Here is a 16570-nt window from a genome sequence, read left to right on the forward strand (position 1 = left end):
GAGCCTGGGTGGGAGAAATAGCTGTTTTATGGTGAGCTACTGTAGTGAGGTTAGAAATGTCATCATTGTGTTTGCACAAGCGATGCTCCAAATGACTGTAGGATATGCACAGCAGCCATCTTGCATACTCATAGTTAAAAGCAAGTATAATTCAGCCTTATCTGAGTGTGCCATGAGTGAAACTAGTTACCAAGAGAGCATTATCTACAATTATGACAAGTAAGAAGTTGATCATTTTCCAGTAACAGCATGTCCTGAAGTGATTTATTCCTATTATACCATAGCAATTTGTAAATGCTAACAAATTTGTATTTATTAAAGAATGGCACATTATGTATTTTATCCAGTAGTTCCATTTAATGTTGTGGAACCTCTGTTAAACAAGTTAGTTCCTGTTCTGCTATTTCTCTTTAAATTATTATTATTATTTTTTTAAAATGCAGGTTGTTGTGTTGCCAAAAACAACAAAGCGCAGTGTCCTCCAATCTTAACCTCTTAACTATAACTATAGCTGTTACAAAGTGCTGACAGAGTTGATGTTGATAGTCAGTATGGTAATCCTATTTTATTCCGGTTCAGTGTGTGGACAGGGCAGCTCTGTGTGTCTGTCTCACACTAGTCTGAGCTAATACACTGTGACAGTGCAAGATGCTGCTCAGCGCCTCACTGTAGTTTGTTCTGAATAAACCAGCTTTCCATTGGGCTTATTACTGACAGTGAGCTGGTGCTTATGGACACTTGTCACATTTCCACATTGTTTCTCAACATTTGTCTTGGACTATTTGTGTGTATATGTGTGAGCTTGACAATTTTAGACACAGAGCAGGTGTTTATAGATTTTCTCTAAGCCCTTATCAGGTATTCTGACCAGTGGTCGCTTGTCCTCTTACAGTATGTCTCAGGGGACAGACAGGACACCAGAGAAATACAGCTTTTCTTTGCGATTCAGGGATGGAAAAGCAAAAAAAAAGGAAAATCTTAAAAAATTTTATTCCAGAGTGCTTTTGATCCCATCTGCTGCACATTATCAAAAGCTGATATCAAAACTCAATATTTTGTCAAGGTTCTGTCAAAAGCATTCCGTTTGTTTGACTTTAGAAGTAAAAATTAAATTAATCATACAAATTCTTGCTTCTAGAGCTCGAAAGCAATGCAATCACTATATCCTTTGCTAAGATCATTTACACTTGCATATTATTTCGCTAGTCAATGGGAGACATGTGTACACTGAATATGATAGACATCAGTATAGCATAATTTTCCGAGCAAAATGGACAAGCTGAATCTGCCACTTTTTGTCTACAAATGAGAAAAAACTTGAGATAGAAAACAAACAAACAGCAAAAAATGAAGCTTAGGGTTGGGGCACTCATAACTCATGAAATCTGATGAGTCTGATGACTTGGCTTTCATTTGTTCAAATTTGTATTAATTTTTGTGAGACTGAGTTGAGTAAAGTAGTAGTGATAAGCAGTGTAACAATAAAGAATAGGGTTGAGTAATAAATAGAGAGACTGGGCTTTTCTAAGGGATCATGAGCAGTGGAGCTAGGCAGTGATAAGACTCCAGGCTATGAACCTTCGTTAGCGTCCTTAGCGTACTGATCCTCATGCAGATGAGTCGCTCAAGATGCGACCTCATCACCCCATCATTTCCCTTTTGTCTTGTTTAGGGTTTATCCATTTATGCTTAATGATGGGCAGTCTTTGCTATTCAAATGATAGTGAGCTTAACAAGTAGAAGTGAAACTGCAGCACTGATCTGTTCGTGTTGCCCCGTGTGGCACAGGGAGGCTCCTGGGCAGGGCGTGGAGGAGGGTCGGCGCACTTCAGCAATCAGTCGCCTTTCCTTTTGTTGGTGCCAGGCTTAAACTGTGAGAGGAGTGGAGGGGGAGTTCTGACCCCTTGCTGGGAAGGGCTGAAAAGAAATTCCTGGTCTTTTGCTTTGCCTGACTAACTCTTGCAGTTTTGGTTAAGCACCATGACAAAAGTGTATTGTTCCATGGTGCCTCCTGCAGCCTCTCACCCAGCTTCATATCCCCTACTGGAAACAGGGTCAAGACAAAAGACAAAGCAAGCTTGAATTTTACCAATCTCATCAAGGACAGGTGAATTTCCACAATCTCGACAACCTCACTCTCACTGTCTTCCACTATTTTTTTTCTCTCTCTTTCTCAGCAGTATGTTCCTGTGTCCCTCTGAGGGGATGTAAATGGGACACTGGAAGGCATCCGTCAACTGGTAGACATTTTCAAGTAGTACTCCTATTGTGGTTGAGCAAAACTACAAAGGCGACTTATATGTTTTCCTTAAAACATTACTTGTTGCAAAATGGCTACGTCTGGTTTTCATGCTCAAAAGTCACCACCAAAACAGCCAGTCTTTCAGGCATAAAATAGAAATCATTAAATAAATAGTAAATAATAGATGAATGAAATAAATAATTGCTTGAAAATGGTTTTAATAGGAGTTGTCAACTGGTAGACCCAGCACAGTAGTTCAGCACCAAATACCAAAAACTGTACCAGAGCTGATAAATGTATTTAAAAAAAAAACTTAAGTCAGCAATTCTAGTTTTCTAATTGTGATCATAATTAGTTTTCTAATCACCATCACAGCTTCTATAGCAGGTACTCTGTTGCGGATTCCCCAGTCACATGCATTTATATATAATTATTAAATGTTAGTTGAATACCCCTGGCATAAAAATGATTTCACATGCAGACTGATCATGGCACCACTTTATTAAGTGTTTTTTCTATGGGTTGCTTCATTGTAGTTTACACAACTAGTATAACACTGTATATAGTAGTAATCTATATACCATGATGTACATCTTTGGAGGACTGCTGTCTCATCTGCTGGATATTGGCAGGCAATCAAAGTGCATCAATACAAATTAATGTTATTGACATTAAAATCACAGCCATGCACACACATACACACACCCAAATCCCCCTCGGACCCATCAGGTATTGAGCATTAGCACATCTGATCCCATTTTTGATCATTTAAAATCATGGTTTCCTTGGAGACATTCTGTAGCGTCTTGTGATCAAATAATTCTGTAATTGGATTTTGTTTTGGCCGTGTGCTTGGGAAGCTGTGTGTTTAGTTAGTATGCATGTTTGTTTTAGCCCCAGTCCAGTGCTAACTCTGTCACCTACTCCCACTCCATCATGGTTAGAGTAAGCCTAATCAAGTCCATCTGACCTGGTTAATTTAGTTACAGCTCTGATTGGACCTCCTCTTCCATCATAGCTTCAGTAATCGAGTTGTGCTTGGCAGATGAGTCTGTCTGAGGAGCATAGGATTTAAAGTCATTTCATTTGAAGGAGTGTCCAGCACACGGAGCAGCTGGGTTCAGATCCCTTTGACAGATGGCATCCACTTTACAGCTAGTCTAGCTTCAGAGCAGAGGTCCAGGTTTTCAGAGCCACTTGTTTGCACTTGTTGTTGCACTTGTTTGTGGCAGTAGAAGTAGATGTTGATTCACTCTTTACCTATCTTATCCAACTTATAACCTGTTTACTGTAGGCAGGTTCCCCTCCCTCTATTGTTCTTTATCAGTAAGATAAGACATTGTTTGTACTGGTTTTGGAAGTCTTCACTGCCCTCTACTGGTCATCAGTACATGAGGAAAGCATATTTTTCCTGTCTTGGTAAAACTACAAAGCAGTTTTGATGGAGTTTTGATTGCAGAAATGAACACACACTCAGTCACACTGTGTTCTCTGTCTGTCATAATGCTTTCTTCAGCACTGCATTCTCAGATGTCTGTTCCTGATAAACTCTGAAGCAGCTGGAATTTGCTGTCTCAGACTCAGGGTTTAGTTTTATGGCACCAATAAGGACAGACATCAGGTGTCAGGTGTATTATTGATCAGCTTTTCCAAGCCCAGCTTTCACCCACATACCATTAGACTAGAGGTCAGAGAGGGTTAATTGACCTGTGCAGAGTACGCTCTCTGGAGCATAGAGAAGCTTTGAGTAGATTATTATGGACCGGATCTAAATTACACTGTGAATGAGAGGCGACTCATTATGGAAAGCATGATCACTGCTTTTTGATATGTAGCTTGGGAGACTTGTCACGTGTTTACTTGGTTTAACTGGACACCCCTGTTAACCAGTGAACCTTTTTAAAGAGCCATCCCTAGTTTCGAATGGAATAAGAGCTATACCATTAGAACATCAGATTTTGTTAATACATGGTTTAAAAATAACAAATGTAGAAGAATTTACAAGTGCTACCCACAAAATGCAAAGTATTTATTATCTCCACACAGCACAAAGACGAACATCACATGCAAGTTGCAAGACACATGCATTTAACTGTTTGTCTTCAAAGGATGTTGTACTTAATTATTATTGGCAATGTAGCTCCAGTTCACACTCTTGTTTTTCTGCCTTTAACATACTTTGACAGCTCAACTTTATGAAAACATAAATATATTTCACCAGAATGAGGAAATGTTTTACTTACTTTTTAATCTTAACACCACCCATCCCTCGCAGACGTATTAAAATATGAGACATTAGGTAGATTTGAATAAAGTATTAATGCTTAAAAGATGAAAAGGGATGAAGACTAGAGGAAAGGTGGGGTAAACAAAGTATTTGGGGTATTTTGGCCATGAAATAAAAGGGGATGAGTGGTGTGTTTTTAAATGGTGCTTGTTATTCTCTTGTGCTAATGGACCAATATCGTCATGGCAACGTCTACTTCAGACCAGCCAGCCCATCATGGTAAATTCATTAGGATGGCACAGGGCTGTCCACACACGCAAACACACACAGAAAAAAAACAGCTCCAGAGGTTGAGCTCAGTACTGCACATCATACTTGAAGAAAGAAATAAGTTAGTGATAAATGAAAGGAAAACCTCAGTTGGAGGTGTGTTGCTGGCTCGGTCGAGTCCACTTGCCACCCAACCCAATTAAACACATAGGAGAGATTTTGGAGTGACATGTTAGACAGCGCTCTCCACCACCACCATCAAAACAACAATCGAGGGAATATCTTTTGAAAGAATGATGTTCCTCCCTCCAGACTTGTAGAATCTAAGCACTGAAGCTGGTCTGGAGACTCAAACACGTTACAAGCACGCCTTTTCCGTTTAATTTGTTAACTTGCAATTTTCCTGTATGTACAGGTTTGTGTATACTATGGTTAAAATGTAGCAGCATGTGGTTTTAGTGTTGTTAGTCACTAGGTGGTGCCAATAATCAGAGAAACGAAGAGAAAGACTCAAGCCTTTACTATTAGCCTACTGTGGCTAAGCCTGCATCACTGAGGTCTGGGTGTTAACTGCTTCATGTCCCCTTTTCCTAAAACAAAATTAATAACACTCTGTACAGGCACTCTATACAGCTAAATGTTTGACATTATACTTGTGTCCCTTACTCACTGAATATAGATTAATAAGACAAAATAATGCAAACGCTGCATAAAAGGTAGTGATTTAACTGTATCATATAGAGGATTTTTATTTACAATTTAATTCTAGTTAAATACTGTAGTATATGTTACATAGGCAGTGATCAGCATTTTTTTTTTACTATCTGACTGGCAGCATTTGAATAAGATGCATAAAAAACCCTACAACAAAGGTGATGAGTTTGGGGAGGATGAAGTAATCTTTATAGAATATACTAGGGGTGTGAAAAAAACGATTCAGATTGTGAAATCAGTCCAACAGTCTCTATATATGCAAAGCATTCAACATTGCAATAAAGTACACTGGAGGCCCTGCAAACCTGGCTACACACCTAATTAGGTGGCATGGGGTAATGTTATCCTGAGCCTGCAGCTGAAAATGCAACAGCTGTGCTTTCATAGCTCGCTACTCCACACTTCTAGTTAGTCGAAGGCATCAGCTAAAGCAATCATTTGCTTTATTTACAAGGATGTGCACCCCTGTAGCGTGACTGAAAATCAGTACATTTTAAATTTAACTGAACTGAATCTTATTGGATCGGACCCGTATCGTATCGGTGCTGAATTGAATCGTATTGGATCAGAAGTGAACTGAAGTGTGTTGAATTGTTACTTGTTTCATTTTATTGTGTTTGTATCTTATCACATGCTACATTTTGAGGTGTGTACTGTATCATCTGAAAGAGGGAGATTGACACCCTTAGAAAATACAAGGTTTATACGAGTGTATAAGATTATAGAATATACACCATTTTTACAGCGTTGTATGTAGAGATATAGAGGAGATCATTTACAATGCCCATGCTTGTTGTTCATGTTAAACAACAGATTTATTGCCAGCAGCACTATGTGTGCTTATCGTTTGCACAAAATTGCACTCAGCCTTTCATACTCAATACAGGAACGAGGAACAGTGGAGGCTTTTAATTGCTTTATTTGATCAGTGAATTAGTGACACTCCTCCGGGAGCTATTATGCAACAGATGAAAGTAATCAGATCTAGACCAGGCTTTGCGCTGGTGCTGTATGTTTGTTTCTCTGTAGTTCATTCTATCTGAAATGCCTCAATATGTGAATGGGGCTGAAGAGGCAGTAGAGAGAGTGAGAGCTAGTATAAGAGTGTTTTTAAAGCACTTCTTTTACCATCACATTTTAAAGGAGGGAACCCTGGGATATGATTATAATAAAACTCAAGCCCCTGAGTCTCAGTCTCTGTAGTCAAGACAATGACTTATCCTGAACCCCATAAGGTGCCATCACTTATAAAGAGTTATAAATGTTTAAAGTGGCTCTGGTGAAACTGTAGGTTTGAATGAAACTGCCAGAGAAATAGCATAAAATCAACACTTGTAAAAAGAAACCGTGGTCAGTTTACTTTGAGAATAGTAAGGGTTTATTAGCCATTAAAAGCTATACACCTCATTAATATGGCATTAAGATCTGTAGTGTTGGCATGGCAGCTGTCCTGCAGATCTTCACCATTAAAGCTCTGTTAATCTCAGTGTGGGCGGAGATTATACATACTGGGGACAGCAAGATCGTTATCTCCTGTGCATACGTCCAGCTGTGTGTGTGTGTGTGTGTGTGTGTGTGTGTGTGTGTGTGTGTGTGTGTGTGTGTGTGTGTGGGTCTGTTTAGCACCAGTGTGCTCTGGTTAACAAATGAAGTGACGATCTCTGTCTCAATGGGACATCCTGGTGTCATGACGTTTCCACAGCAGCAGTGACTCGGGTGTCTCTGTGGATGCGATCTGCTAGGAGAGAAATTTCAAAAACTTCCAGTTTGTCATGTTTAAGGGTTTAGAGCAGGCCCATGAGATCTGCTTTTTAAAACAGTTCCCTAGTTGGCTGGTTGCACCCAATGTGCATTGTTACTCAAACACAGTGTTTACTGTCAAATTAATCAAATTTAAATGCTTACCCACCTCTTCCAATTAGAAACCTATCTTTCTCAGAGCAGGTTTCAGAATGCCTTTAGTAAGCTAGTAGCCCTTAACTAACTAAAGAACTCTCAACAGTAGGCTGTGTGTAAATGTAGTTAGTGTTGGATCATGACTGTAACCCAGTCCTCTCTGTTGACCATATGACAACTAGGTGTGTTGCGGTTTGAAAATTTCATGGTATGGTAACCTAGTGTAATACTATTATTATATATATAATATTATGGTCTCTCTGTATTAATCAATCAGTTCGAAGCACACAAGCTGAGAAGGGACGAGAACCAACTGGAACTTAATCATGTAAAAAAAAAAAAAAAGAGAGAGAGATATTGATGATGACAGAAATGCATTATATACATGGCAGCCGATTATACACTGTGACTAACCGTGAAACTGTGACGCCGTATCAACCGTAATAATCACGTGTTTAATGCTGCATTCACGTCATATGTGAAAAAACTACAACTTCCATCTGGTGAAAAAGCATTTACATTGACTGAACTGAACTGATTTACAGTTTCCAGAAGTTTAGTGAATTACAAATGATAAATTTCACCACCTACTTCAGTTCTGTTAAAGAGTAGAATGTGAGTTGCTAATGTTTAACATGAAGACAGCTATATGCTAATGTTAGATGAACACTTCAATACCCGTTTTTTTGTAAAGGAAATGGTAATATGTGGCTGCTTTTGAGCTCGAGTTAAGTATTGAGAAGTTTTCCTGTCCTGCCGAATTCCCCCACATGATATGAATGCCTTATTATCACACCAGATGAGGGTCAGTGTGCTCAAGTTCTTCACTTTTTAATCCTCTCTATGATCCAAACCAGGACTGAGAGGTGTAGAGTGGTAGATTGCAGTTGAGGTTTGTATCTGGCCAGTTTCATTCAGTGGAAGAGAGAGAAGTCTGATTGATGGGTTACATGAGAGTTAATCATACACTCACATCATTGTCTCTGAATCAGTCATATCACTGTTTCTACATTACATCAGACACAGACCGGGTCACTGCTGATTGGAAATGTCATTAGCAGTAGTCTTCAAGGAAGGGGAAGTTGGTCACGTTTACACACATACACACACACACACACACACACACACACGCGCGCGCGTCTTCGCTGTCGAGGGTTCAGGTCCCAGGTGAATAGCCAGCCGTATGTCCTTGAGCAAGGCACTTAGTCTAATTCGCCCTCCTCTCATCTCATCTAATGCAGTGTAGGCCCTCAGTTGTCTGCCTGCACAGCTGTCTCGCTTAATATAACGACTAGCCAAATCTTCGAATCCCTTATGGCTTATGAAATGATCATTCTGTGGAATCTAGGCCAGAAATATACACAATGCCAACAATGCTCTGTCAAGATGTACACGTTATCTCTTGCTGTAATTCACTTGCTGTATATACGTATAGAGGCTATGTGCCTTTTGCTTCTTTTTTGCTTATGTGCTTTGTACAATGGCTTCCAGTCAGTAAGAAAATATAATTACTGAGTCAAGAAAACACCAAGGAAGGAAGGATAGGAATATCTGACAGTTTAGACCTTGTGTTGGCATTATCAGAGGAGTGAGGACAAAACAGTTACCTTTTTCTACCAACACGGTGCTGATTCCTGTGTTGCTGCATAATCTAGAACCATTCAGCTTGCTCCCACCAGAAACGAGCCTGACAGCTATGCTATGACAGCTCAAGAGAATTATTTATATTACTGTATTTAAAGTAAGATGTGAACAGTATTGCAGCTGTGAATCAGTTGTCAAAGGTGAAAACAGTTGCTGTTAGTGGCATTTCCAACAAAATAAATAGATGCAAGAATTGACTTTGTATGGCAAAATAAGTTCTCAAAGCAGGAGGTAAAGCATGTAGAATTCCCCACAAGAATCACACTTCTGATGCCCTAATGATTCAGCTGTTAAACCAAAGAAACTGGCAATGTTTTGATGGAAAAGGAGTAATTGACACAAACTGCTCACGCACGCACAATGGCAGAATTCAGGGCCACAGAGTCCTGTTCACTCTAAACACTGATGAAACAAAAGTGAGGATTTAACCTCTTTAGTTACTCCACACCATGACTCCAATGACTCCAATGACTCCATTGAAAAAGAGTGGCTGTGTGACAGGGACACATTAACAGTTGCCCAGGTTGCTTGTAGAAAAGGGAGCATTTTGGTCATTACATGGTCATTAGTTTTGTGACTAGTGAGAGCCACTGCTGTTATTTTATAGCTGATTGTTTATGTTTAACAAATTCCTGTTAACAAAAGGACACTGATTATATCAGAACTGTCTTTCACACACATTCACAAGAACCAGCATGACTTTAGGATGAGCGACTGGTTACACTTTGACCTTATTGAATGTGTGTGTGTGTGTGTGTGTGTGTGTGTGTGTGTGTGTGTGTGTGTGTGTGTGTGCGCGTGTGCATGCGCACATATGTGGTCCTGTACGCAGTTTTTAAATGCATGGTATAAGAATTCCACAGTGCAGGTGCGCTTTCTCTGTTCTTTTGTCTTCTTTTCCTTTCTTCCCTAATGCCTTTCCCTCTCTTTGTTTTTCTCATAGGTGTGGCACTTTCAGTGATTTCACTTCAAAGTGACTTTGCTTCTTTCCTGCTCTGATTTCTTCCCTCCTTTAACACCACACCTTCATCCTCATTGTGCCATACATATTGGATGGCTTGTCTGTTTCCCTGCTGTACTTATTTCCGCGCCACCTGGTGTGTTTTGGTGGTATGTGTAGGTTCATGCTCCTCTGCATAGTGTATGTTCAAGTCTTTAAGCCATGTTCATCTGAGCTGCATGCTCTCAGGATTCCCACTCATCACACAATAGCGATGAATGCCTTCACAGGGAGGCCCAGGCCTTTTATTCTGCCCAGAGCTATTATCGTTCCCATACACACAATGCAGCAGATGCTGAAGAAACTCACAGGACGAGATTCTTAAAATACAAGTTAAATGCCCCCACAGCTTTTTCAGCTATTTTATATTTACATTCCCATACACTCACGGTCAGGTATTTCAAGCCACATTTCCTCTCACTTCTCTGCTTCAGAACACTAAACACACTTCATCTGCCGGCAAGCCTCAGCATCAACACCAGAAACCAGGAGTAAATGGATGAAATGCAGTGAAATTAGTTTAATAGTAAACTTGCTTATTTCTTTCTTTTTATTCTTACGCATTTTATGTTCTCTCTGTCTGGTCGTCACTCTGGTGGTTGCTGTGATTCTTACATTCTTACAAAGGAACAAGTCAGTTGTGAACATAGAATCGAGGCAAGCTTCAAGAAATAGTCAACGAATGAATGAAAGAGATACGAGAAGGAGGAGTTTTGGTGCCAGTGTGACCTCTTGTTTAGTACCCTATAAAACAAGTGCATAGGGTGTTTTTAAGGTGGCTGGGTGTTGCTTTAGCTGTCACTTGCAAGAGTCATGTGAATCTGTGTCAAAGCTGCGTGGGAAGATAGCCCTATGGTCAAGTCATTAGAACTACCTTTGAAGAAATGAACCAACTCAGTTCCTCTAGTTCAGCAATCCTCATGCTATACAGCAAGATGTTCAGCAGAGTAATATGAATAAAATGATCTGTGTTGTAGTTTATGGTTCTATGTGGCTCAGTTAATGACAGGGCACCATAGTAGATCAAATCAGTACACTAAACTGAAAGACTGGGATTTTTTTCACAAGGGTGTCAAAAACCCATCGGTAATATGAAAGATCTAGATTATGTCTCAGATTATTTCCCTATAATACATCAAAACATTTTGGAATTTTAAAAATGCTTTCCAGGATTTGTGTTCGTTATTCCAAATTAGTATATATTAGTCTGGAAAAAAGTCCATAAAAGTGCAGGAAAAAGAAAATATATATTGTTAACTTTTTAAGAGCATGACCTTTGACTACCAGTGTTTTCCTCTGTTGTTTAACATTTCTAAAATGTGCCTGAGTCCTAAGGCACACACAGACATTTCATTTCAAACCATTAAACCAATCTGTTTTTACTATTAAAGTGTATTATGTTATTAAAATGGTTTAAGAACAACTCTACACCTTTAATCTCTTTAAAAATCCTGAAATCTATGAGTATATGTGTGGTGCAAAAGAGGTAGCCAGTTACATAACTGATAGCAAAGTAGCTGACATTTGTCAGAGATAGAATTAAGTGGGATTTATTTGAAAAGTATCTCAAAATACACCAGAACAAACAAACTTTTGTTCATCACACATCTTTTACATCTTTTGCATGAGAATACAAGGTGAGCTCATAAGTACCAGCCTCCAAATAAAATTCTCTTCAGTAACATCAACAGAAAAGCGTTCGCCTTGTCATCCGGAGATCGCAAGTTCTATGCCACACCCACCCCAGCAAAATGAGCCGTACCCTCCAGGTGGGATGGATGGCATACGCTCTCTCCCCTGCCAATCACAGCAACAGTAGCCAATCATGCGCACCTGTGAGCTCAAGTATGCAGAAGAGGGCAGATCCAAGGGTGTTACACTGCCCTGTGATGCAGCGTGAGTAGCAGCTCGAAAAGATACAGTTGGCTGGCTTCACATGTCTCGGCAGAAGCACACATTAGCTTTGTAGAGATTAGACCAATTAGATTACATTGGTAGCAGTTTGGTAACTGGGAGAGCTGGCTGGTGGGTGGGATTTGGCAGGTGACCAAATTGTGAAGAAAAAAAAACATGCAGAGCGAATGGAAATATATGAATTTAAGCTGGTAATATCGGTACTGTCTATGTTCTTTACCATCAGTAATTCTTATCTGAACCAGATAAGAGCAGGGACACGGACATAAGTCTGAAAGCCAGTAATTTTGATTCCAGTGCAATAATGGTAAATGTATTAGCACTATGTGTTTTATGTGGCATTTGTTTTTAGCAAACATTCTCTTTCCTGTTGGTTTTACAATGAAATAACACTAGCACCTGTCCTTAAACCATCTCTGTGTGTGAGAACATGCTCTCACGTTTTCACACATGCACACACTTTCTGTCTCTGTCACTGTTGCATGAGGACAGCAGTGCTACTGACAGGGAACAAATGTCAAAGCAAAAAAAGACATGTCAAACCAGTATACATTATCATAATATCCTGTAGAGGCAAGGGGAAAGGGAGCGAGGGAAGAACAGAGGGAAAGAACAGCAAGGGAAAGAGAAGAGAGTAAATAGAGCACATCATACCCCCTTTTCACAAAAACACAATGCTGGAGCTTGTTTAGGAAACCAGCAAACCTTTTTAAGAACCTGTGTATCTACTGGTTTGAGAGTAGAACCATTGCGAAACCCGAAATGGACGTTTTCTAATGCACATCTTAAATATAATATCTACTGCGGAGGGATTCAAAGTCGGATTCAAAGTCAAATTCTTCATTGTCGGTACATAGCGGAGATATTCAATTCATTTCAGTTTTGTTGTATAGCAATTTTAACAATGGACATTTGTCATAAAGCAGCTTTACAGGAATCTGGATATAAATTTTAAATTTAAATAAAGATATTGTCCTGGATGTTTATACACGCAATAAGATTTTTTTTTTTTTTTAGTAGTACTTGTATCTATTTATTTTGCTCTCTATCAAGCCCCTGACTTCACCACATCTTGCTGGAACCAAACTAATTTTGACAACCAAACTATTTCAGGATTGGCAGCAATACCACTAGCAGATTTCTCTGTTCATTTTGTATGCCTCTGGGATCAGATTGTTTTATCTCTGTGTCAGTGGTGACAGGTTATAGATGAGCACTGAAAATAGGACTGGGTTAATATGTTATAGCTATAGAGAACAGACTGAGAGAGGTGTGTGTGTGTTTGTGTGTGTGTGTGTGTGTGTGTTTGAAGCGTCTGTTAAGAAATTCTGCTCCATATAAATTGTAAAAAGGGATGAGGGATATAGAGATGCAAGCAAAATAACTTTTCTGAGTTTGAGTAACTTTCTGCTTGCCATCAGTATTAGATTACAGTGCCTATGTTTTAGGCCTCTCTGCATATTCCATATGTATAAAATGTGTATTTATGTATTTAATGAATGTGCAATCTCAGTATGTCTAATTTGTGTCTGAACCTGTCTGCTCTCTGAAATACACATACACACACACACACAAAGAGAGAGGGAGGCTTACACATAAACACACAATAATCACGTGTCTAATCCTACAGTTTGAGGCCATGTTGGAGTGAGCAGAGAACAATAGCGTGTTAATTACAGTACCGTGTGCCAGAGTGAATGAGTAGTGTGCGCGTGCCAGATAACAGCAAACGCACAGCGAAGAGCCATGATCAGAGAGAGATTCAAATGCAGAGAAACAGTTGATTCATTCCCACTTCAGTTAAAATACTATTGCTTATATGTAATGCTGGATTTGTCCAATCAGTTCACACATAAAATGATGGTTGGATAAATACAAATACATAAATAATAAAACAATAATCCAATTACAATTAATGCACAAGAGTGTTACTACATTAATCATATTTTAAAAGACATGAACACCAACAGATTTAAGTTTTAGAAAGAACAGGGAGATCACAACTGAACCTGTGGCCTGGAGCGAGCATGGACATGTTCAGTATAGACTTAAAAGCGTCTCTGTTTGCGTTTGGTGTTGAGATGAAAGGAAGCCCATGCAGACACTCTCACCCACTGACACACTTTCCTCCACATTACCTCCATGCACTTGTTACACCCCAGTAAAGTAAAGAAGCCTTGTTTCTACAGAGTCCAAAGACAGCGAGGCAGACATGGGTTGTGTGGGTGCGGGTGATGTGTTGGGGGAAGGGTGTCCCGCTTGTTGGCTCTAATTCAACCATCATTTGCAGCTCCATTCAGCTCCAGATTGAGGCTCCGAGCAGCCCCTCCTGCCATTCACATCCTCCTGCACCCCAACCCCCACCAGCCTGCTCCTTCCCAATCAAAAGAGACAGGGTCACCATGAATGTCTGCATTATTCAGGGGGTGTTTTAAGTGTGTGTGTGTGTGTGTGTGTGTGTGTGTGTGTGTGTCTGGAGAGAAGTATGATAGTCAGTATATGATATATGGTATAGATTCAGTGGCCATGTGCTAACGCAGCAAGCTGGCTTATCAGTAGGAGAACCTCGCCGTCTGTCATTGAGTAAAGCCTACACGTGTCAAAACATGCACATTTGTCTTACTATCCTTGTGAGGACCTTCCATTGACATAATTATTAATTCAACTAATGAATGCTAGGCAAGTCTAACATCCAAGTCTAACTCCAACCTCAGTAACCAAAAGGAAACCTTCTGGCTCTTTTACTCTTACTTTAAAAAAGCAAGACCAGCCAAATGACCCCACAAGGAACTTTGGTCCCCACCAAGATACACACACACACACGCACACACACACTGAGGCTGTCAGACTTCAATAAAAACTGTGTCTCAAGTTTGAATTACTTGAGATTTAGAACTCAAATACTTTTGAATATTAAGCTGTCATTATATACTGCTACAGACAGAGAGCAAACATTTGTAGTGTATATATTCAAAAACATAAACCACAGAGGATGGAAATTAAAAAAGGAAAAAGTAAAGTAACAAAAATCACAAGATTGTTTTAGATTCACTGTTAATTAACTAGATGTTTTATTCCTTGATGACTCATTCCAGGCTTCCTATTCTTTAGATATGCTCACTATATAGGGTGTAACATGATACTGTTATAGAGACTACATAGTGCACTGTATATCTGATAGAGAAAAACAGAAAACAGAAAGTGTGACTCCTGTAATTTCTTGTTGGAGATTAATTGTTGTTAATTAATTACATATCACACTTGCTTTGCAAATATATATATATTTTTTATTTTAATTAGCAGATAGATATATAATTTTAAAATATGTGAAAATAAAGTATGCAAAAAAAAATGATTTCAAGTAAGCAGGGGACATTCAACCCCAAAAGTAGGAAAGCATTCAAATGCGGATTTCTGATTTTGAGTACACACATATGCATGACTGCTGATAATGTTCTGAATATTACATTGGCTTTACAAATGTTTATGGAAGGGAGGAATCATTTAAGGTAGATTAGAAGAAGAATGATTTAAATGTAACACATACACACACACACACGCACACACATACACACACACACACACATCAGTAGAGAGAGTTCCTTGGTTACCAAAGCACAGATGAAAAGAAGAACTGCACCCTGAGCCCCCAGGGTGTGTGTGTGGAAGGGAGGTGGGAGTGTTTCCCAGGGTTGGGCTGTGTGTGTGTGTGTGTGTGTGTGTGTGTGTGTTGGTAGGAGGGGCTGTGGATGTGCCTGTGGACTGTGATGTGATGGAGAGTAGTAGACACAGAGTTCTGAGGGAGATGAATGAGGCAGCTTCACTCGTTTGGCTCTCCTGTTAACTAGGAAGCAGCAGCAATTACACACACACACACACACACACACACACACATGCTGAAATAATGGTGTTCATCGGGACTTCGCTCAAGTCTATAATTAAATACTTCAAAAAGAAGGGTAAGGTGCTGCTCATTATTATTAGAAGTTTTTGCTACTCATCAGCCTTTTTTTTTGATCACTTTTGTCACTTTAAGATACGACTGGTGTGCATGTGCTTGTGTGTGTGTGTGTGTGTGTGTGTGTGTGTGTGTGTGTGTGTGCGCGTGTGCGCGTGTGTGTGCGTGTATGAGAGTGTCTCTTCTATCCAGTGTGGCCTTGAATGACTGTCACCACCATCTGTAGCTCACAGAAGCAGTGTGTTTTAGATAGGCGTAGCAAAACAACAAAATTGCCATATAGAAATAAATTATATCACAATACACTTTTGTGAAAATATCTTTGCTTTCACCAGTACTTCTACAACACTTCTGAACTCTGTTTGGCTTCACTGTTAGAGTTTTGGTAGCTGATTGGATGATATTTTTTCTGTTTTGATTCTTGTTTCATTTTGTCCTCCTGTTGCTGTTTAAGTAATTTAATTGTAATATTTTTAGAAAAGGTTTTTGAAACAGCAGTTTGTTCATAAACCTCAGCAGAACATCTCCAAGTATTGTGATGGTAATTTTTCTACCCTTATTGTATGTCTGTGAGTGGATGTTAATTCTCTGAAGCATACTGCTTACATGTTGAGATAAAGCCACTCTAAAAAAAAAAAAATAAATAAATAATCAAGATTTAAAATTATACTATTGACTTGTTTCTATCAATAATTTCCTTTGGCA

The 16570-nt window shown here is 39.4% G+C and overlaps 1 protein-coding gene across 8 annotated transcripts in view; it reads left to right on the forward strand.

The window, feature by feature from the left end:
- Window positions 1-16570, forward strand: part of nhsl1b (NHS-like 1b) — a 100979-nt gene that overhangs the window by 65454 nt on the left and 18955 nt on the right. Inside the window, exon 1 of one of the 8 annotated variants that reach the window (XM_026923272.3) lies at window positions 15267-15866. The exons of the other annotated variants lie outside the window; for them this stretch is intronic. Within the exon in view, the coding sequence (XP_026779073.2) occupies window positions 15812-15866 (55 nt within the window). The 5' untranslated portion in view covers window positions 15267-15811. Of the gene's footprint in view, window positions 1-15266; window positions 15867-16570 lie in introns of those variants that run through there. 8 annotated transcript variants of the gene reach the window in all.

The sequence above is a fragment of the Pangasianodon hypophthalmus genome, chromosome 19, assembly GCF_027358585.1.
Source record: "Pangasianodon hypophthalmus isolate fPanHyp1 chromosome 19, fPanHyp1.pri, whole genome shotgun sequence".
NCBI lineage: Eukaryota > Metazoa > Chordata > Actinopteri > Siluriformes > Pangasiidae > Pangasianodon > Pangasianodon hypophthalmus.